The sequence below is a fragment of the Triticum urartu genome, chromosome 1A, assembly GCF_056163025.1.
Source record: "Triticum urartu cultivar PI428250 chromosome 1A, HENAU_Tu73, whole genome shotgun sequence".
NCBI lineage: Eukaryota > Viridiplantae > Streptophyta > Magnoliopsida > Poales > Poaceae > Triticum > Triticum urartu.
Genome location: NC_141873.1, coordinates 518,739,687 through 518,762,045, shown reverse-complemented (window position 1 = coordinate 518,762,045; position 22,359 = coordinate 518,739,687). Strand labels below are relative to the sequence as shown.

The following is a 22,359-nucleotide window of genomic DNA, read 5'->3' as shown; positions in this document are numbered from 1 at the left end:
AATAATGGAAAATGTAAGCATATTCAGAGGTACAAGCAAAGGCAAAACCCAACCAGATCTTAAAAGTATTAATCTGGAAGAGATATGCAAAAAGTTATATCATGCTTAGTTCCAGAGCTATACACACCTAAAAAGGACCAAGACGTGTTGATTGAACATCTAGAACGGACACTATCTTATGACTGACAGCCGAATTGTGTGATCATATTAGGTGTAGTCATGCTGACATTCAGCTTGTTCCCTCGGTCAACACGGTAGCCAGCTTGCCACGTTCCGGCGCGAAATCGCGCCTTAATTTATGTTGTTTGAATGGAGGATTTTAGAAACACCGATGAACAAAAGAAATATACTTGCATTATACTGTATATAAGATTCGACAAATAACGAGTAACAATGTACAGTATAAAAGAATTGCCTAAGCTATGTGAAATATGAAAACTTCAGTTCGACAAATAGTTACTGTAATACTAAACAAATGATGAAAGAATCACCTAAAGCTAAGTGAATTCTGAAATAGTATGAGCACTGCGGTATGAAATGCACGAATCATGAGGATTTCCGGCGCGTGAGGATGTCATGGAGAGTCCGGTCGGGCACGGGGATGAACTTGACGGCCCAGCCGATGGGCCACGACACGGCGGCGATGGCGAGGCAGACGGCCCACTGCCCCAGCCCCAGCCTCTTGGTGCCGGCGAACCTGGTGAGCACCTCCACCATGACCACCTGCAGCACGAGCGTGACGGCGATGATGACGAGGAACATCCTGTTCTTGAGCACCCCGGCGAACACGTTCTTCTTCTCGATCTCCCGCGCGTTGAACTCGTTGAACACCTGGCACAGCACGAAGGCGTTGAAGATCATGGTGCCGTTGCCCTTCTCGTCGGTGCCGAAGACGTCCCGCCCCCGGTACTGGAGCGCCAGCAGCACGGCGATCTGGAACGCCGCCTGCGCGGCGAGGTTGCGCCACATGGCGTTGCTGATGAGCGGCGCCGTGCGGCCGATGGGCGGCCGGTCCATGAGCGCCTTGGTGGGCGTGTCCGTGGCGAGCGCCAGGGCGCCCATGGTGTCCATGATCAGGTTCACCCACAGGAGCTGCACGGTGGTGAGCGGCATCTTGCCCGTGGTGATCGCGGACACGAAGTTGATGACGAGCGCCGCCACGTTGACGGTGAGCTGGAACTGGATGAACTTCTGGATGTTGTTGTAGACGCAGCGCCCCCACCGCGTGGCCGTCACCACCGTGTCGAAGTTGTCGTTGAGGATGATGATGTCGGAGCTCTCCTTGGCCACCTCCGTGCCCTGCACGCCCATGGACAGCCCCACGTCCGCCTCCTTGAGCGCCGGCGCGTCGTTGGTGCCGTCGCCGGTCACGGCCACCACGTGCCCCTTCTGCTTCAGCCGCTGCACCAGCGCCAGCTTGTCCAGCGGCAGGGACCGCGCCATGACGCGGATCCGGTCCACGATCTCCAGCTGCTGCTCCGGCGACATGGCGCGGAACTCGTGCCCCTCGATGACGATGCCGCTGGGGTCGTTGCTGGATATGATGCCGCACTCCTTGGCGATCGCGCGGGCCGTGAGGACGTTGTCGCCGGTGACCATCTTGACGGCGACGCCCGCCTTCGTGCAAGCCTCAATGGCGACCTTGACCTCTGGCCGGCACGGGTCTTTCAATCCGACGAAGCCCAGCAATGTGAGACCGTCGTCGTCGATCTTCGATTGCTCAGTAGTGCCGTTGAGTTGCTTGTAGGCGAAGGCGATGCACCGGAGGCTGCCGACCGCCATGTCGTTGATCACCTGCTCAAGGTTCCTCCTCTGCTCCACTCCGAGCTCGCGCGCCGCTCCGTCCGTGTCCACGTACATCGAGCAGTTCGCCAGCACCATCTCCGCGGCTCCTTTCCAGTGCGCGACCACGCCGCCGGTAGCGTTGTCCCTGATCATCACGCCGCTGCGCTTCTTGTCCGAGTTGAAGGCCTCAACGTGCAGCACCTTGCAGCTCCTCTTCAGCGCGTCGGCGTCCATGCCGAGGTCCGCTACGGCCCACAACAGCAGCGCCTTCTCCGTCGGGCTGCCTGTGATCTCCGGCGGCGACACGTTGTCCGGCTTGTAAACGCTTCCCGTGGTGTTGAGCCCAGCTCCCTGGCGGAGCAAGCTGACGACGCTCCCGGCGATCGCCGTGGCACCTCTGGGCTGGTCAGTGCCGACCCAAAACTCGGTCACCTTCATCTGGTTGAGCGTCAGCGTTCCGGTCTTGTCGGTGCAGATGGCTGTGACGGACCCCATTGTCTCGCACGCCGACAGGCGGCGCACCAGCGCGTTCTCCTTCACCATCCTCTTCATGGAGAAGGCGAGCGTGAGCGTCACGGCGAGCGGGAGGCCCTCGGGGATGGCGACGACGATGATGGTGACGGCCTGCTGGAAGATGACGACGAGGGAGCTGAACACGGCGTCGAAGGTGACGTGGCCCTTGTTGAACAGCGGCTTCCCTTGGTCGTCCTTGGTGCTGCCGGTGAAGTGGCGCGCGGTGAGCATGGTGAAGACGAGCACCGCCACGGCGACGCCGATCTTGCCAATGCTCGAGGTGAGGCGCTCCAGGCGCTCCTGGAGCGGCGTTGGCTCGGCGGTCTCCTTGGTTATGCTGCTCATCATCTCGCCCCACAAGGTGTCGGTGCCGACGGCGGTGACGAGCATCCGGCCGTAGCCGTCGACTATCTTCACGCCGCCGGTGAGGAAGGGGCTCTTCTCGGCATCGATCTCAATCGGGTGGGGCTCACCTGTCATGCTCGACTCGTCCACCTGCAGGCCGTGACCCTCCAGGAACACCCCGTCCGCCGGCACCGAGTCGCCGATCTTGAGTATCACCACGTCGCCGACCAAGATGTCGAATATGGAGACCTCCTGCCTCCGGCCGGCGCGGACGACGGTGACGGCAATGTTGTCAGACTCGCTAGCCAGCTTGTCAAACCGATTGGCCTGGCTGTGGTTGCTGACGGCGGACACGGCGGCGACAAGGAACACTGCGAGAAAGATACTGACACCGTCGTACCAGCCGTCCTTGAGGCCGTGCTCCTTGATGCCGAAGCCGAGGGAGACGACGGCGCAGACGAGGAGCACGATGAGGAAGACGTCCTTGAGCGCGTCCCAGACGTGGCTGAAGAAGCTCTTGGGCTTTGGCTTGGGGTACGTGTTCCCGCCGAACGACTCCCTGCGGCGCCGCACGTCGTCGCGGTCACCACGGATGCCGCGCTCTGCGTCGGACGCCAACGCCGCGGCAATGGCAGCACTGCCCCCGAGGCGGCGGAAACAGTCTTCGCGCTTCTCCTTGACCAGGCCCTTGAAAAGCTCGTCATCAGCGGCGACAGAGAATGCGGCGGCGTTGGTGGCATTTCCGGACGAGTCGGAGTCACTGCCGTCGTGGTGGATCTTGATGGCGACGTAGGAGGCGGTGCTCCGTGGCAGGAGGACGCCCGCGGACAGAATGCCGAGCCGCGCCAGCCTGTGGCACGTCCGGATGACGTTGAGGGCCTTGCGCCATTGCCTCCCCGGCTGCCACGAGGAGGACGTGGAGGGCGACGTTGACCGGCGGCCCACGGCGATGAAGACGTCGGCGCACTCCATCCGCTGTGCAGCGGCAGCGCGCGATCAGGATGAGAAAACAAGAGGGATGGACGGATAGATGGACGCGGCGGCGGGGTGGCGATCGATCAGTCAAGAACTCGTATAGGAGGAGGAGTCGATCACGATGGATGGACGGATGTAGGTGGAGGGGTGAATAGCTAGGTGCTTGAATTGCTGGGCTTGATTGATGCAGATGAATCCTCAATCCTGTACGTATATATGAGGCAGAACTTGGGGATGGAAGCTTCATGGAAATGAAGCTGGGATAGCAACGAAGCCGCTGCATTGCCTTGGACGGGGAGTGATCGACTCCTTAGTGGAACCGTAATAGGACAAGAAGAGAAAGAGAAAACCGTATGAGGCACGGATGTCGACGATGTAGGTACGTGCAAAAAAGAGCGAGAAACTAGTAGTGCATCACTGGGTATATGCATGTGTGAGTGTAGAAGTACGTATACCTCTTGTATGGTAGTATATTTCCGAACAAAATTCCGTGTACATGCATGTGTAAATGTAGTAGTACGTACACTACGACTAGAGAAAAGCCTACTAGGGCGCTATAGCTAACTGATAGTCGCGCGGTGCCATCCGCGCTACTACTAGTTATCTGTAGCGTGGGTCTAGACCCTCGCTGCTACTAACTAATTAGAAATTAAAAAATAAATAAATTCCAGCCATGGCTGCTACTATTGGGCGTCATCATCCTCTCCGGCCATGGCTAATGCTGATTCTGGAGGGGATGAAGTCGTCTATGGTGATGGTGCTTCCCCATTCAACTCTTCCCCGCACCTCTCTTTTGCTGTTTCTACAAAAAAGAGAAAAGGATTAGAAAAGGAAGAGAGAGATGGAGAGGAGTAGGAGCAACAACTCACCGGTGGCTGCCGAAGTTGGAGCCGATGCCCGTTGATCTGCTACTGCTTTTCCTGGGACCTCATGTCCTCACGAGGCTCTGTCCCGATAAGGAAGTGTAAGTGGTTGCGTCCATGGCAGATCTGGCCATCGCCATGGACGGCGCTTTGCTGGATCTCCCTCTCCTTCTAGCAATGGAGAAGGAGGAGGAAGGAAGGGTGGGGGAGGGGGCTGTGGTGGGAGCAGAGGTCGCTGAATCTGGGGAAGACGTCGAGGTGCGAGGCAGGCAGTGGCGGTGGGTGTGGAAGGGCATCACGGGTGGGAGGGAGAAGGGGAATCGAGAGAGTGTGGGTCTGGATTTGGGCCTCTGCGCGCTATGTGTATACATGTGTAGGTGGGTTTATACCCCACACTACTACTACGACCTGTCATGCTCATCCTCTACCATGCCCTCTTCATCGTGACCCAGGCCCTGCTGCTCGTCGTCGGCTTCGTCGTTGTCCTCTGCGGAGTGTGAGCTTCATCAGCATTTCAGCAAGCTGGCTGCTGCGTGCTATCTCTTCGACTGCACCTCTCGGTAGTCGTTACCGTCGCCCTCGCATGCATGCATCCTCTTCAGTGCTCGATATCCCCATCGTGGTTTAATAATAATAAATAAACAATAATTAGTGTGTTGTCAGTGTGGAGATTAACTGTTTTAGCATTGCATTGTTATATATGGTGGGTGTTTCTGTGTGCAATCTTATGATGTACTTGTACCACAGATTTTTTTCCCTTCAGTTCATTGCACCGGCCGGTTGAGCACACTAAACTTTTATGGCGTTTTAGCACACTATAAAGAAGTAAAGACAATGACCTAAAACGTCTTATAAAGTATACAGAGAGAGTAAGCGTTAAGCTGTTTCTATTTGATCACAAAAGGAACACAAAGAAGATCAATGCCAATTTCTTCGGCTGCCCGCAACATATCAAAATACTACTAGTAGCACTACCACAGTACCCTGCATGCGCTTCACCAAAAAAACAAAATAATTTTTGCTGTGTGAATGTTTTCAGACAGCTGCAACGTTGTTTTTTTACACACACCACTCCCTCCGTTCCAAATTACTCGTCATAAAAATGGATGTATCTAGAACTAAAATACATCTAGATACATCCATACCTGCGACAAGTAATTCGAAACGGAGGGAGTACGTATGTGCAACGCCTTAGTTAGTGGCAAAACAAAACATAAGAGAAAAGGGTGAACTTTTTCCGTAAACCCTACCGCTCTGGCGATTAGGGTTTGGCGGACCTGACGGCGCCCGCAGATTGGATCGGCGGGGCGCACTTGGGATTCCGCCGGCGGGAGGGATGGCGACACCCTTCGGCAGCGGTAGCGGGACGGCAGGGGCAACTCTGTCGCCTGGATCGGCTAGGGCGCGCCTAGAGGAACAGCTCGGGAAACTCGACATCACAGAGGAAGAGGCGAAGCCATTGGTGCTAGATGATCGTGTGGATGGGGCGCCAGAGAAGTGGATTGTGGCCGGAAAAGTGCTGAATCGGAATTTACTTCACATCCAGACTATCTCAAACGCCCTCCGACCTGCTTGGGGTAATCCCAAGGGTCTAGCTTTCCGGATCGTGGGAGAGAACACGTTTGTCGCGGAGTTTGCGACGAAGTGAGATCGAGATCGTGTATGGGATGGATCCCCATGGCACATCAGCAAGAACGCAGTAATCCTATCAGAGTTCGATGAGTGCATGTGCCCGTCGGAACTTAAATTCGACAAACTCAAGGTTTGGGCTCGTGTCGTCAATCTTCCGTTCAATCTGCGCACTGAAACCTGGTGCAAGGCCACCGCGAAGCAGATTGATAAGGAGGCTAGCTCGGTCCACTTCGATCATGGGGGAGGCTACCTGCGTGCCCGTGTTACTTTGGACGTAGCCAAGCCATTGAGGAGATGGATCGTCATCAATTCTGCAAGGAGGGGCATCATCGATCCATATGACATACAGTATGAAAACATCCCTCACTTTTGCTTCTCGTGTGGCCGATTGGGTCACTCTGACTTATTCTGTGACGCCTGGAACGAGAGATGAAAACGGCGATCTGCCGTTTGGCAAGGGTCTCCGTCCACCGGAAGAGAAAAGGAAACCTGCATCTTTTGAAGGTTCCTCGAAAACCAACCAGACCAAATTAGGCAAGAATGACACAAGGAACTCAAGTAATGCAACTGAGAAGGGGGCCGAGGTCACATCCCCAGCGAAACGAACTGCACCAAAACGAAAAGGGGAGGCTCCTGCCCAAGTGTACCGCAGAATTGAATTGCCTCTTCTGACAAATCACGCTATAGCTGATACTTTGGAAGCAGACCATTCAGATGTAGCCATGCAGAAGGGTGCGGATGATGCTGAGGAAAATGATGGTACAGTGAGAGAGGTTAAGAAAAAGAAACCAACACCTACGAATTCTGAATCTTCGGCAGAGGCTGCTAGTCGGCCCTGCCCAAAGCAATGATTTGCCTAAGCTGGAACTTCCGGGGGCTTGGGAACCCCGAGGCAGTTTGCGAGCTTCGCAGTGTCGTGAAGCAAGAAGGCCCCGCTCTGGTTTTTGTCATGGAAACAAAGATCCGAGGGAAACGAGTGGAAAAATTGCAGCAGACGTTAGGGTTTGCTGGCTGTTTTGTTGTGGACAGCGAGGGACTAAGTGGGGGCATCGGCCTCTTTTGGTCCCATGAAGTAACAGTGGAGCTCAAGAACTACAGCTCGAGCCATATCGATGTTGTGGTCCGCGATGCACTAAACGCCTCGGTGAACTAGAGGTTCACCGGGTTCTATGGAGCGCCGAGGGCAGAGAACAGACACCATAGCTGGCGATTCCTACGCACCCTACACAGCTTACCTCATTCTGAGTGGCTGTGTATGGGTGATTTCAACGAAACCCTTTATGGGGAAGAGCATTTTAGCAGTACAACTCGACCAGAGTGGCAAATGAGAGCTTTCCGCGATGTTGTCAGTGATTGTGCTTTCCAGGATTTGGGGTGGTCTGGGGTTCCCTACACATGGGACAACCGACAATCTGGTAATGCAAATGTTAAGGCTCGACTTGATCGAGCTTTTGCTAACGAGGAGTTCCGACGGAAGTACGAGCATGCTACAGTGTGCCATGTGTGTTCCTTAGAATCTGACCACTGCTTTGTAGTGGTGGATCTTCGACACCATCCACCCAACAGACATGTTTCGAAGCCCTTTCGCTATGAGAACGTCTGGCAAACTCATAGTGACTATGAACAGCTGGTGACTGAAACTTGGCGTGCACAAGTAAAGGAGCCGGGTCTGATCGGGGTCATGAACTCCCTAGAAGCCCTACAACATAAACTAGCACCTTGGGGGGTTCGGGAATTCGGATGCTTAACAAGGACCGTCCGTCAGCTGCAAAAACGACTCGACAGACTGCGTAGACAGTCGGTTGGACGGGGCCCTTCAGATGAAGAAAAAGCTACCATGTCAAAGCTCCGAGAGGCATTAAAGTTGGAGGAGATATGGTTAAAGCAGCGATCACGTGTCCCTTGGCTTCGTGAGGGAGATCGCAACACGGCCTACTTTCAAGCGCAGGCTAAGCAACGCCAACGAATCAACAAGATCGCTAACTTACAGCGGTCTGACGGCTCAGTCTGTGCTTCGGGGGAGGAGGATAAGGAAGAGATACTTGCTTTTTATCAAAGTCTCTACACGTCTCAGGGGTACAACAACAGTGATGAGCTGTTATCGCATGTACCGCGCCGGGTCACGCCGGTGATGAATGATCTTCTCTGTAAACCGTTCGACGAATCAGAGATCCGGGCTGCCCTCTTTCAGATGGCCCCGTCAAAAGCGCCGGGGGTGGACGGATTTACAGCAGGTTTTTACCAACGCCATTGGGATCTTCTTAAGCAAGATATAGTCCCGGCGCTATTGGAGTTCTTAAATGGTGGTGAATTACCGGCGGGGCTCAATGACACTTCCATCACTTTAATCCCAAAGGTACGCCACCCACAGAATATCTCGCAATATCGACCCATTGCTCTGTGCCCAGTACTCTATAAGATTGCTGTTAAAGCCACTACCAATCGTTTGAGGCCGTGCATGGATGAGATTATTAGCGAAGAACAAAGTGCTTTCGTCCCGGGTCGTTTGATCACAGACAATGTTCTCGTTGCATTTGAAAGTGTACATACGATGAAGAGACGGAAGAAAGGGAAAAATTTCTCATGTGCAATCAAACTGGACATGATGAAAGCTTACGATCGAGTCGAGTGGCATTTTCTTGAAGCTATGCTTTTGAGGCTCGGATTTGCTGGCAGCTTGGTGAGACTGATCATGAAGTGTGTCACATCTGTACGTTTCTCCGTGCGTGTAAACGGGGAGCTGCTGCCCTACTTCACCCCGCCGAGAGGCCTCCGGCAGGGCTGCCCAGTTTCGCCATACCTTTTCCTGCTATGTGCTGAAGGCTTCTCTGCTCTGGTTAATCACTATGGCAATTTCGTTGATCGTGGCATCAGAGTGAACCACAGAGCGCCTTGGGTAAGTCATCTTTTGTTCGCCGATGATAGTTTGATTTTCATCAAGGCGACCCTCAAGAGTGCAACTAGATTGAATGACATTCTCACGATCTATGGTGCGGCCTCCGGCCAATGTGTAAACAGATCAAAGAGTTCTATATATTTCAGTCCTAACACACCGGCGGCGCTCAAAGCAAGTCTGAAACAACTTCTGAATGTCCATTCCGAAGCTTTTTCTGAGCGTTACCTCAGCCTCCCCACTGCAATTGGAAGGATCTCCAGCGGAACCTTTGAACATATTGGAGATCGGGCCAAGGGTAAGATGCAAGGTTGGTCAAAACGCTTGTTTGCATGTGCCGGGAGAGAAACCCTAATCAAGTCAATCGTTCAGGCCATTCCAACTTTCAGCATGTCATGCTTTCTGCTGACCAAAAAAGTGTGCAAAGGTTTGACCTCAAACATGCAAAATTCTGGTGGGCGAGCTCTCTGGACATACGTGCTCTTCATTGGATTGCATGGGACAAACTTGCTACACCAAAAATCAAAGAGGGGATGGGTTTTCGTGACCTCCGACAGTTCAACATTGCCCTTCTTGGGAAACATGGCTGGAGGTTCATGACGAAACCGGACTCACTTTACACCAGAGTTATGAAAGGAAGGTACTTTCCTGATTGTGATTTTATGCAGGCTACTATACCAAAGTCAGCTTCTGCTACTTGGAGGGCGATCGTTGCTGGGCGTCAAGCACTAGATGTTGGCCTTGTTAAGAGAATCGGTGATGGCACTACCACCTCGGTATGGGAGGATCGATGGCTGCAGTCGACTGTATCCATGAGACCGTTATTCAGACCGCCAAATACAACGATCAACATGGTGAGCGACTTGATCGACTATGATAACTGGTCTTGGAAGCGGGATCTGATCCGTGCAACCTTTATCACACCCGATGCGGAAGCGATCCTGAATATTCCCCTACGTCACGGCGGTGGGGAGGACTTTCATGCTTGGGCACATGAGCGATCCGGCACTTACTCTGTTAAAACATCCTATCGAGCTCTAATGAATCACAAAGAGCATGCAGCTCTAGAAGAAGGGCAGGTAGCAGGACCATCAGAGAATGAACAACAGATGTGTAGTGCTTTATGGAAGCTCAAAGTAGTTCCCAAGGTCAGGGTGTTCTGGTGGCGAGTTATTCGAGGAATCATCCCAGATGAGAAGACACTCCAACACAGACACATAAAGGAGACAAGCTTATGCAAGCTCTGTCTCGCGATGGACGAGGACCTGATGCATGCATTAGTGCATTGTTCTCATGCAAGAAGTTTTTGGGAGGAGGCCCGGTTGCTTTTTGAGATATCTTTGCCTAGGCTCCACCCCAACACTTGGGCGCGTGACATACTCTGTGAGCAACGCTTCTCAGAGAGAGACCGTGCCATCATCATCACGGTCATGTGGGCTATCTGGATGTCCCATAACAGGAGGACACATGATCAAGATATCATCGACCCAACATCTTCGGTTCGGCGCATCCGGGAAGACCTGGCGTTGCTTGATATTCCCCGGCAGAGTATCATACCACTGCCGGGCCACGGTTGGCGGCCGCCCGAGACAATCTACGTCAAGGTGAACACAGACGCTGTGATCCAGCGCGATGCTGGCAATGCAGGTGCGGGTGGCGTCGCCCGCTCTTCATCGGCTTTCCTGGGTGCATGGTGCAAACCCCACATGGGGGTCACGGATCCTTTCATCGCCGAAGTGCTCTCTCTTCGGGAGGGCACCATCTTTGCTAAGCTTCGAGGATTCACGCACGTGCAACTGGAAACCAACTGTCTAGAGGCAGTAAACCTCTGGAACTCTAGCTACACTGATCTTTCGGTAGTAGCACCGATCCTGTCTGAAATTAGAGAGCTCTCTGCTAGCTTTTTGTCTTTTGATATTTCTCATGTAAGTAGAGCTGCTAACGGTCCTGCACACTTGTATGCTAAGCATGCATGTACGCTTAACGTGACCGAGAGCTGGCTAGATACCACTCCCAGCTTCCTGACCAGCAGCCTCTTGGCTGACTGTCCAGCGAACGCTTTTATTCAATAAAGCTCTGTAAATCCCCCACACAAAAAAAGAGAAAAGGGTATGTATGTCGACGATGTCGACCAAGCTTAATTGCTCCATCGGCTTCTAGCTTAGCTAGTGTGGCATGCATGGACGCGGTGAAGAAATGAACGGCGCCGTGTGGTGCCGGTGTGCACCGCGGCGGCCGGCGCGAGGCTGAGCCTTCCAAGTCCTCTCGTCCGCGTAGATGGACGCGCTCTCGATCTTACAGGTGTTTTCTGCTGCAGGGCGACGCGTACGTCGTGGCCGTTCCAACGGCCAAGTGGCACCACCCCGATGGATAGCGGTTTTTTTTTCGAAATGATGGATAGCGGGTTGCACGTTGGCTTGGTGCTCCTGTAAACTAATCATCCGTTCCTAAATATTTGTCTTTTTAGAGATTTTAACAAATGACTACATCCAAAGTAAAATAAGTGAATCTACACTCTAAAATATGTCTACATCTATATGTGGTAGTTCATTTAAAATCTCTAAAAATAAATATTTAAAAACGAAGGGAGTAAAAGACAAATGGGTAGTGGTATTACTATTGTCTGACGCAACTAACTGGCCGGAATCCTTCGGTTAAACAAAGCTAGTGGTACGGTGGGGACGCGGCTTGCCTGCGGCCTTGACGTGCGACCATCGGTGCGACGCGGCCATCGCACAGCTGTGCGTGAGCCCCCTCCCGCTGCGGATTTTCTCTCAAAAAAAAAAAACAGAATACAGATCCTAATGCTGATTGCCGTCTGTATGGATACATCCCTTATCCACATCCCTCTCCTGGGTCGGAACTCAAGCTCAGCTGAAGCTTTCCATGTCCTCTGCTGCTCCTGCTCCTCGAGCCTCCAAGCACTTCCTGCCCATCGAGCGGATCTCGTCGCACTGCCGTGCAGCTTCTACTCGGGCGTGCGCACTCACGCATCTCACCCCATCCCCGTTCCCGGCTGGCCGCCGCCCGCGTGCGCCTGCTGAATCAGCATCCCCGGCTCGGCTGGCCGGCGCCGTGGTCCGCCTGCTGAATCAGCGTCCCGGCTCGGTTGGCCGCCGCCGTGGTCCGCCTGCTCGACCTAGTCGCACAACAGTTCCATGGGGACGGGATCCTCCACGGCGCCGTCCTCGCTGGTCTGAGATGCGGAGCCTAGCGGGAGCATGTGGGACGGCCACGCAAGGGGTTGGCGTGTCCTTGGCGGGTGCTCGGGCTTGTGGAGGAGGGGCCGAGTATAGAGGGGAAGGACGTCGAGAATCAGCATCGGCGCCATCATATTGGTACTCAGATAGGAAGAATAAAGGAACTGCAGCTCATACATGGAGTATTACCTCCGCATAACACAGGTAATTTCCTCTTCTTCTTGTGTCATTCCAGTCTCATGCGTGTTAAATTCAGAGAAGGATGACATTCAGTTAAGATGACAATTACTCTGCTTTCATTCAGTTAAGATGCGTGTTAAATTCAGAGAAGGGAGGGCTAATAGCAATTCCAGTACTCTGCTTTCATTCAGTTAAATTAAGATTCCTTACATGCTAAATTCGGACTGATTGTCAATTTGTTTTCTGCTCGCTCTATGCCTCTAAGCATGACATTCAGATAGATGGTTCAGTGTTCATATATTATGCATAATTGAAATGGATCATTGGGATCCCGTTCATCGTAACTTAAAATGAGACAAGGATAGCTTAGAGGCTCATATGAGAACGATGCTTGTGGAAAATTGTTCATAGCTAATTCTATGAATTAGTACGCAATTAAAAAATATATGTGAACTAGTATATTTGATTGGGGACATTTAGTAGCATTCAGTTGATGGTACATACAAGTTCTAATAAAAATTATTTGCAACTTTGAAGTCAAAACACACATGAGATAAAACTCGCGACAACAAAATAGATCATGTTGGCTTCGGTTGATTGAGGAAGGCTTGGTTTTGTCCTGTCGTCACACTAGAGGTAGAGGTTCCAATGGTCCTTTGCACTGAGGGATTCTGCGCCGATTGTTACTGCTGTAAATAGGTAGACATGTGATTTTTCGGATGACCCTGGGCAGAAAGGTAGCAATTTCAGTTTCATTGAAGTTGAGAAATTGGAAAACTTGGAAGTATGGAATGTTATACCACTGGAGTATAGTGTGGGTCTTGGGTCTGTGGTGGCATCAGGATGGTGTGACCAACTGATGGCTGCATTGTAGCATTTACAATAGATGTCGCCTTCGGTTGAAGAAGGAGGCCTTGATTTTCTCCTGTCATCGAACTATAGTTAGAGGCTCCAATGGGTTCTATCAGGCAGGGATTCAGAGCAGAGTTCTTCTGTTGTAAAAAGGTGTACTTGTGGTTTGTCGGATGACCCAGTGCACAACGTAGGAACTTTCAGTTTAAATGAAGTTTAAAAGGCTGGAAAACTCAAAAGGGGGGAATGTTATACCACTGGAGTATTGTGTGGTGCTTGGGTTTGTGGTTGCATCGGAAAGCTCGGACCAGTTGATGGTTGCATTATAGCATTTAGGATAGGTGTTGGTTGAGCAGAGTTATGCTTTTGTATATAGGTGGACATGTGGTTTGTCGGATGACCCTGTGCACAAAGTAGCAACTATCAGTTTCAGTGAAGTTTAAAAACTGGAAAACTCGAAAGGGTGGAATGTTGTACCACTGGAGTGTTGTGTGGTGCTTGGGTTTGTGGTTGCATGGGGAAGCTCGGACCAGTTGATGGCTGCATTGTAGCATTTTGGATAGGTGTTGGCTGAGCAGAGTTCTGCTGCTGTAAATAGGTGGACATGTGGTCTGTCGGATGACCCTGTGCACAAAGTAGCAAAGTTCAGTTTCAATGAAGTTTAAAAAAATCATAAACTTGAAAGAGTGGACTGCTTCTACCACTGTTGTGTTGTATGGTTGGAATCCCGCCAACAGTTGTTGGGTATGCAGTGGCATCGGGATGGTATTATCAATTGATGGTTGCATTGAAGCATTTAGGATAGTGTTGTAGTCTAATTGATATGCACCCATTTGGTTACCGAAAAATTCCAAAGGACCCTGTTGAAAATGATAGAGAAAGGTCAATACAATTGAGTGTTTTATAAGAAACAAGCAACAACGTTATACCGTTGAGAGGCCATGAGGTTGTAGTTGTACAATAACTTTTTTGTTCTTTTTCTTCTTTGAAGTTGGTTTCTCCGAAGGGGCCTATCAAAAATGATTCAAAAGGTTAATAATGTTGAAGGTTTTATAAGACACAAAGCGACGAAGTATAATACCTTTGAGGTGCCATGAGGCTCTAGTTGTACAATATCATCTGTGTTCCTTTTCTTCTTTGAAGTTGCTTTCTCAAATCCACCAACAGGCCTTTTTGATCCTTTGACAGTCTTCTCCTTGACCTTCATACCTTTTGGCTTTGCAAGCCCATCATTATGTTTTGAAATTCTGCTACAGGGGATGTTCACTCCTGCTGCCACTGTAATGGTAAACATCAGTCTTTGTTTGTCAATAGTCTAGGAAATTATTATTAGTATAATATGCACCTTCTTTAGTACACGAGTCTCCCAAATCTGGATCAGCTCTAATCTTCAAGCATTTCTCCACATCTTGTGCTAATTGCTCTGCAAATTTAGCAGCCTTATTGTATGAGTCTTCTGACTCAGCGGCACGAGCAGCTATTTTCAAGAACATTCTGCACAGTTCCTTGTAGCGATTGGACATTCTTGCTTTTAGGTTCTCATGCGGGTTGCATTTGCTTGTTATATCTAGAACTTTGGCATCAATTGTCCATCTTTTCAAGATATATTCTCCAGGGATATGCTTGATATTATTAATATCAAGTACCTTCAAGCAATGAGAGCAAAGGATTCCAGAAAACTCAAACCTTTTGCAGCTGCAACTAACCTTTTCTTCTTTTGGAATGAATCTAACAACATGCTCCCGTTGTGTGCCATGAAATTTTACTACATAAATCTTCAACTCTGTGTCACTTTCATCACAAAGCAATGTGTCGTAGTTCAGAGTCCGAAGCACTTGATCTTGAAACATCTTGAATATTGCTGGAGTATATGTAGCTGCAGCTTGTGTTAGCATATAGCTTGATTCAGCCTTCAACTTTGGAGTAGTTTGTGTTGCTTTAAAGTCATACTTCACCTCTTCACATCTTTTATCTGAAACTAGCCGTTCAAAATGCTCAAAGAAAGTAAGCATGTCATATTTAACACTAATGTACCTCTTTAGTTCATTGTTCATGCTTTCACTTTGTTGGGTAGTGCTCATGTGGGCAGAGAACGTATTTTTACCATATACTAGTGCCCACTGTTCTTTCTTCTCAAATAGCCTTTGCAACCATGCATTGTCACCTAGTCCATACTTGTCAATCATTTTATTCCATGCACTTACAAATTCATCTTCCTCTTCTATATCATATATACAATGTTGAAAATCAACATTGAATTTCTTATATTCATCAACAACTCCAGCGAGATGCTTGCAAGCATTTTGATTCATATGCCACACGCAAAGTCTATGGTGAGAATGAGGGAACACTTTACGGATTGCCTTTGCCATTGCTGCATCTTCATCGGTGAGAATTGTACGTGGATGTTTCCCAGACATAACTTTTAAGAAAGTTCTGAAAAGCCAAGCAAAGCTTGCAGCAGTTTCATCATAGAGAAGTGCGGCGCCAAAGACAACAGTTTTTTGATGATTATTTACCCCAACAATCAAACCAAATGGGCGTCCATCATCTAGTTTCCTGTATGTGGTGTCAAAGCATATAACATCGCCAAATAATGCGTAGTCTGATACCATTTTCGAGTCAGTCCAAAAAATATTAGTTATCAACTCATCTTCATCAACTTGAATTGAATAGAAGAAGTTGACATCTTCTGAGACCTTCTTCTCCATGTACTCTAATACTCCCCCTGTGTCACCATTCTTTGCTTTTATTGTTCTCTTTGAGTACAAACGATTTTTCAAATCTTCACGTATAAAGCCAAGGTTTTCACTTCCACATGCTTCCTTGGCCATCAAATCGAATGTTGCTTTATTTGAAATGCCTACTGACTTTGCAACCTCAGCATTTGCTATATGTGCTTCTGTTACTTTTCTCTGGGATCTCAAGTATTGGGCCATGATTCCATGAGCAAGAGTGTGGTTATGTGATGCCTCGAATTCATACACACAATAAAAAGCATTTTAAGGCTTATCTTCATACGAGCATTACAACCACATCGTGTTTCAGGCCTACTGTAACTGAATGTGTCCTCTCTTTTATCTTCTTGCCGGTGGCCTGTGAGTTGTAGTACTTGTCTTAGAGCATAAATAAGTGGTTAGAATCAAAACAAATTAGAAGTAACATGTACCTGGACGAGAGCATGTAAATGTGCGTTGCTGAAATACAGAAGAGTTCTTCACTTTATGGCCACTACTTCTTCTGATGCTGAAACCGATAGTTTCAGCATACTTGTTATAAAATAAATAAGCTTCCTCTTCAGATAAAAATGTCATGCCAAGCTTTGGTACCCTTTCATCACTGTGATCTGCCGTGGTTTGTTGCGAATCCTGTATCAGTCAGGATTCAATTTAGTTAATCCACAGACATGGCAAATGGCAATCATATTTCCCTACCACAAGTTTTGATCAACCCATTCATGAATCATATTTATCTGTCTTGCAATCATATTTGTCTTGGGAAACATGCAGTGCATTGAGGGATCAATACTGTAGTAGTCTTAAGGTTTAGAGGAAAACTTAAGATGCACTCTGCAATCCTTGTTCTATTTTATACGGTTTGTGCAAGAACGTCTTTTCATCCAATTAAATGTGAAATTGGGGTACTGTACATGCTCCTAGTTTGTTTTTCCAAATGCAACAGAACCAGAACTAACTTCTTGTCGTTGTTTCGCATCTCCAGATTGTGGTCACTAGTCATGGTTTCCTGTACAAGTTCTAAAACGGTACAACAGGAGAATTTGCCGGTGATTCATCGTGAAGAACATAGTGCGATTTCTTACTTTTGGTGACTGGGAATCATCGGGAGCATCTTGGTTCCCTGGACCACTTCTTGGAGAAGCCACCGGGGACGTGAGACTCGAAGAAGACATCAGGGACGGGATTCCTTGGCTGCCCAATTTAAGAGGAGATTTTACCTGTGCTTCCTTGGTCAAGCCGCCATTGATTGTTCTGCCGAGGTTGTAGGCCTCTCTCGCCTTCAGGAGTATATTTTGGCGTGCTTTTCTGCATATGCGGATCTGTTTCGCGGGCATTTTGTGGATATGTTTCACAGACGATGAGTTTTTTTTCACTTGATTTTTGTTTACTCTTAATGGTGCGAGAGTATTACGGAACGAAATAGGTATCACGGGATGTCCGGTATTAGGATCTGTATTCTGTTTTTTTTGAGAGAAAATCCGCAGCGGGAGGGGGCTCACGCACAGCCGTGCGATGGCCGCGTCGCACCGATGGTCGCACGCCAAGGCCGCAGGCAAGCCGCGTCCAGTGGTACGCACCGATCGCGGGAGCCAAAAGAAAAGACATGTTTTTTATTTTATTTTATTTTATTTCGATTTTATCGTTCATCTAAGCTTATTTGAGGTCAAGCTAAGAAACATGCATCTGGTTAAACAAGGCAAATAGCTCACCCCTCCCAAAAAAGGAAATAAAAAAAAATCAAGCACTAAGCTTGTGGCTCAAAAACAGCCAAAGGAAAGCGCAGTAAATGCACTACTGCAGGCTCTCTCCACCCCCTTCCAAATCGCCATAACACGGTGAAGCCCAGCTGCAACAGTAGTGAGAGTAGTCAGACTTTTGGTGGTTGGATTAGGTGACGGCGGCGTTTGTATGTCATTGCCTTCTTGGAGGCGTCACTTTTGAAGAACCTTTCTCGTCATCTTTATATTGTCACAAGATTGTTGGCGCGGATGGTCGCTGCATGTATATCGTCAATTGGTTCTTTCATTGCTTTGGTTATTCTTCCTTCCTCCGCCTAGACATAGCTTCGGTTTTGTATGACTTTGCTTTTGTCAGCATGATAGTTTTATGTTTGTTTTGAGTTGGCTATGTGCATCCTAATTATGTAGAGGTCTGGTCTGTACTCGTTATGATTGTATTCCTCGATACTACATTGTGAGTCAATAAAAAGCACCCTTTATTGAAAAAAGGTGAGGGAGCGCCCCATACCCACCTCCCCCTCTTTCTCTGATGGCGTGCTAGGTTTATCCGTAAGCACGGACGACACATGTTAGACCTTTAGTTGGAGTGTTCCAGCTATTAATATTATTATACTACCTATAAGTAATCCAATATATTATCGTGAAAAGTTATATTGTCACTGCAAAATGTATGCGTGGATATGAAAAACATAGAGAAAAATAAAGTTCAAGCATTATTTAATTAATAAACTCCGGCACTGTATGCATGGTAGACTTTAGTTTTTGGGGATTTAGTATGATAAAAAATGATTCCATTTTATGATCATAATCCTCCCTAGGTTTTCTAAGTTTTTTGTAACATAGTCCCTCCATTCTAAAATATAGGGCGTCCACGCTTCCCGTGATTCAATTTTGACCAACGAGACCGACTGCGTGAAAACCGAGTATGCACTATATTTTGGAACGGAGGGAGTAGCTAACCGCTCTAAGGTTTCTCTCGTGTGTAATAATATTAATAGGATATAGTCCTATACTTCAGCATTTGAAATATACTAGATTGTGGCCATTGTCCTCTTTGTAAGTAGGAACAAGTATCCGAGATGCACCTCTTCTTCATGTGCCGTTTCACCATCTGCCTATCGAACTTACCGAATGAGTGGTTACACTTAGAGAACATCGACACCACCACTTGGCACACCGAGAGATCCGTCAAGGATAGGCGGGTAAACTGTTCTGGCATCTCCACTCCCAATAAGAAGGCCATGGCATCTCAGGATGCTCATTAGTTGGTCTGTTTGGAACGGGAGGAATGTTCGTGTGTTTCGCCACAAGAACGTGTCGCCCCTGATCTTGCTCAATTTCATCAAATGCGAGGCTAGGTTTTGGAACGCCGCGGGAGCAAAAAGATTGGGAACCATCATGCGGGGAGAGTAATCCTTTTTCGTAATTCGTGGTCTTGTAACAAACACTCTATTCTCCTCTTCCAAACCGCCGCAACACGGTGTGAAGCCCAGCTGCAACGGTAGTAAGTAGTCAGACCTTTGGTGGTTAGATTGGGTGACGGTGGCGCTTGTACGCCGTTACCTTCTTGGAGGCGTCGCTTTTGAAGAACCCTTCTCGCCATCTTTATTTTGTGAAAAGATTGTTGGCGCGGATGGTCGCTGCATGTATATCGTCAATCGATGCTTTCATTGCTTTGGTTATTTTTTCTTCCTCCGTCTAGACATACCTTCGGTCTTGACTTTGCTTTTTGTCGGCATGATAATTTTATGTGTGTTGATTGATTGTATGCATCCTAATTATGCAGAGGCTGGATGTGTACTCGTTATGATTGTATCCCTTGATACTACATTATGAGTCAATAAAAAGCACCCTTTATCAAAAGAAGGTGAGGAAGCGCCCCCATACCAAGTAAAGTTGATGCATGATTTAAGTATTAAACTCCGGCACCGTATGCATGGTAGACTTTACTTTTGGGGGTTTTAGTATTATTTTATGCTAAAAAATGATTCCATTTTATGATCATAGCCCTCCCTAGGTTTTCTAAGTTTTCTGTAACATAGCTAACCGCTCTAAGTTTTATCTCGTGTGTAAAAATAATAATGGGATATAGCCCTATACTTCTGCATTTGAAATATGTATACTAGATTGTGGCCATTGTCCTCTTTGTAAGCAGGAACAAGTATCCGAGATGCACCTCTTCTTCATGTGCCACTTCACCATCCGCCTATCGAACTTAGCCAATGAGTGGCTACACTTAGAGAACATCGACACCTCCACTTGGCACCCTGAGAGATCCGTCAAGGATAGGCGGGTAAACTGTTCTGGCATCTCCACTCCCAATAAGAAGGCCATGGCATCTCACGATGCTCACTAGTTGGTTTGTTTGGAACAAGAGGAATGTCCGTGTGTTCCGCCACAAGAGCATGCCGCCCCCGATCTTGCTCAATTTCATCAAGTGCGAGGCTAGGTTTTGGATCGCCGCGGGAGCAAAAAGATAGGGAACCATCATGCCGGGAGAGTAATCCTTTTTCGTAATTCATGGTCTTGTAATAAACACTCTATTCTCAATAAAGAAACATGCATGTTAGTTTTGTATTAAGTCATTTTTTATATACTTTGATCAAGTTTTAGAAATTTATCAATACCTAAATCACCAAATAAATACGATATGAAAACGTATTTTATAGTCGATCTAATAATATTGATTTGGTGAAAGTCAAATTGTCTTAAAACTAGTATACAATTTAGAAAATAGTACTCTTGTGCATTTTCTCGCTAAGTTCTCTCAGAGCTGATCCGGGACACCCTACCTTCATGTACATAGGTGGCCAAGTGGAATGATCCGAAGAATTGGTTGTGTCCTTTGTGTGTTGTGTTCGAGACTGGGACACACATTTTCCTCTCTTGCCTGGTGATGGCACAATTCCTTTGAAGTTGTGTCTCGGATGCTCTAGGCCTTGAGTGGCAGGCCATGGATCTTGAGGATTTCCTTGTCGTCCAGGTAAACGACGGTGGTAGGAGGAGTCACCTCCTATAGGTCGGTTTCACAACGCTCATTTGGACCCTTTGGATGATTCATAACAAATTTATTATCGAGAAAGTCTCTTTTCAGTTGCCCTGCTCACTGTGTTTAAACTACTCGCCGCAGCGGTCGCTCGCTAAGCGAGATGATTGGGGTGGTCTTGAAGTGATGATCAACAGTCTTCGGGAGGTTGCCCGTTGCCTTACTCTTTTTTAGCTTGCTTCCTCGGGCATGGCCTCCTACTTATTTCGTACAGTACTACTCCCTCTGTAAACTAATATAATAATGTTTAGATAACTAAAATAGTAATCTAAATGCTTTTATATTAGTTTACGGAGGGAGTACTTTGTAACCTATTGTTGATTTTTGGATGATGTTTTATCTGTAAAGCGAGATAATAGTCTGTTTTGAGTTATAACGCAATGCGTGCTATAGATCACGTCAAGGTGACATCAAACTGTCGATTGTGTCACCATCACCAATGCGCTAGGCAGCCAAAACAGTCACACTGCCAAAATATGGACGTTCGCGCAATAGTTCACATTTGAATCTGGTGTACTCACTCCATTCCTTTTCACTCTATTTAGTAGGAGTATGTGTGTTACCCATCTGCACCAACGCATGCATGGCAAAAGATGGTCCAACTGTTCGCATGCATCCCAAAAAGTAGAATTTTCTCTATGTATATCCGAACGATACGAATATGAATTTTCATTTCACACAAAACAGCCAACAACATCGCATGCATGAGAGCATCGCATCAAGTCTGCGTGCGATGTTCTCCCTGCCGCGTAGTGGAAACGAGTAAGAAACATGGCTATGAATTTCCGATGAACTTGCACGTGTGACTTTACTCTTGCCGTCTTGCGGTCTACGCATAGTATACTCGAGGATATATGGGTCACCGCAGAGTCTTCCGACAATCAATATCCTTTTGTCCTTTTTAGGGGAATCACAACCAATATCTTAGTGACACTGGCCAGATTAGCCTCATGCAAAAGAAAATGCTGATCGTTGGGGCGGGGGGAAACCCCTTTTGGTTCAACAATTTTTTTTTTGCTGATCCATGGCGAGGATGCTTGGACGTAATTGTGAGTCTAGCAGGCAGATCACCTGCTCTCGCTTAGCTTCTTCCTCCTAGAAAAGAGTCAAAGACTAATCCAAAGAAGAAGAAAATGAACGAAGCAAAGCCACGTACGTACCTAATGTGCGCTTGAACGTAATCCTCAGAGCAACTCTAGCAGACCCCGCATCCCGCCCCAACTCGTAAAATAATCGTCAAAATGCGGGTCGGGGCAAAAAAACCAGCCCGATCAGACCCCGGATCTTGCCCCGGCCCGCAAAAAATTTTAGGGGGCACGGCACAATCCCGACCCCAACACGAGAAAACGCGGGTTTCCCCTTCGCGGCAGCGGTGCCCTGCATATAAACGGAAACGGTTGGTGGGGGATATTTCATCTCGCGCTTTCCCCCACCAACCACCTCTCCTCTCCTCCCTCGCGCCGCCGCCGGCCGCCGCCCAAGATTCCGGCGGAAGCAGCCGGCAGGAGGACGGAAGGCCGCCACGTGCACGAGGCCTCCCCTCCCTTCCCCCCTGCGTCGACGGGTCGCCGGATTTGCAGATCTGCGGCACTTCATCG

The 22,359-nt window shown here is 48.5% G+C and overlaps 3 protein-coding genes and 1 long non-coding RNA gene across 4 annotated transcripts; 2 read left to right on the top strand and 2 right to left on the bottom strand.

The window, feature by feature from the left end:
* Positions 1 to 332: 332 nt before the first annotated feature.
* On the bottom strand, positions 333 to 3,801 carry LOC125524658 (calcium-transporting ATPase 7, plasma membrane-type-like). Its single transcript, XM_048689692.2, has one exon. The coding sequence runs from the start codon at positions 3,613 to 3,615 to the stop codon at positions 547 to 549; it is 3,069 nt and encodes a 1,022-aa protein (XP_048545649.2). The 5' UTR covers positions 3,616 to 3,801; the 3' UTR covers positions 333 to 546.
* A 4,149-nt stretch (positions 3,802 to 7,950) lies between these two features.
* On the top strand, positions 7,951 to 11,380 carry LOC147992147 (uncharacterized). Its single transcript, XM_087538944.1, has 3 exons — positions 7,951 to 9,009; positions 9,675 to 10,931; positions 11,324 to 11,380. The coding sequence occupies exons 1-3, from the start codon at positions 7,951 to 7,953 to the stop codon at positions 11,378 to 11,380; spliced, it is 2,373 nt and encodes a 790-aa protein (XP_087395070.1).
* A 951-nt stretch (positions 11,381 to 12,331) lies between these two features.
* LOC147992145 (uncharacterized) lies at positions 12,332 to 17,286 on the top strand. The gene is made up of 2 exons (XR_015615093.1): positions 12,332 to 12,410; positions 16,959 to 17,286. It is a non-coding gene; the product is annotated as an uncharacterized LOC147992145 (long non-coding RNA).
* Positions 13,471 to 16,109, bottom strand: LOC147992146 (protein FAR1-RELATED SEQUENCE 5-like). Its single transcript, XM_087539832.1, has 2 exons — positions 14,584 to 16,109; positions 13,471 to 14,507 (listed from the first exon to the last, which is right to left on the bottom strand). The coding sequence occupies exons 1-2, from the start codon at positions 16,070 to 16,072 to the stop codon at positions 14,263 to 14,265; spliced, it is 1,734 nt and encodes a 577-aa protein (XP_087395958.1). The 5' UTR covers positions 16,073 to 16,109; the 3' UTR covers positions 13,471 to 14,262.
* Positions 17,287 to 22,359: the final 5,073 nt, after the last annotated feature.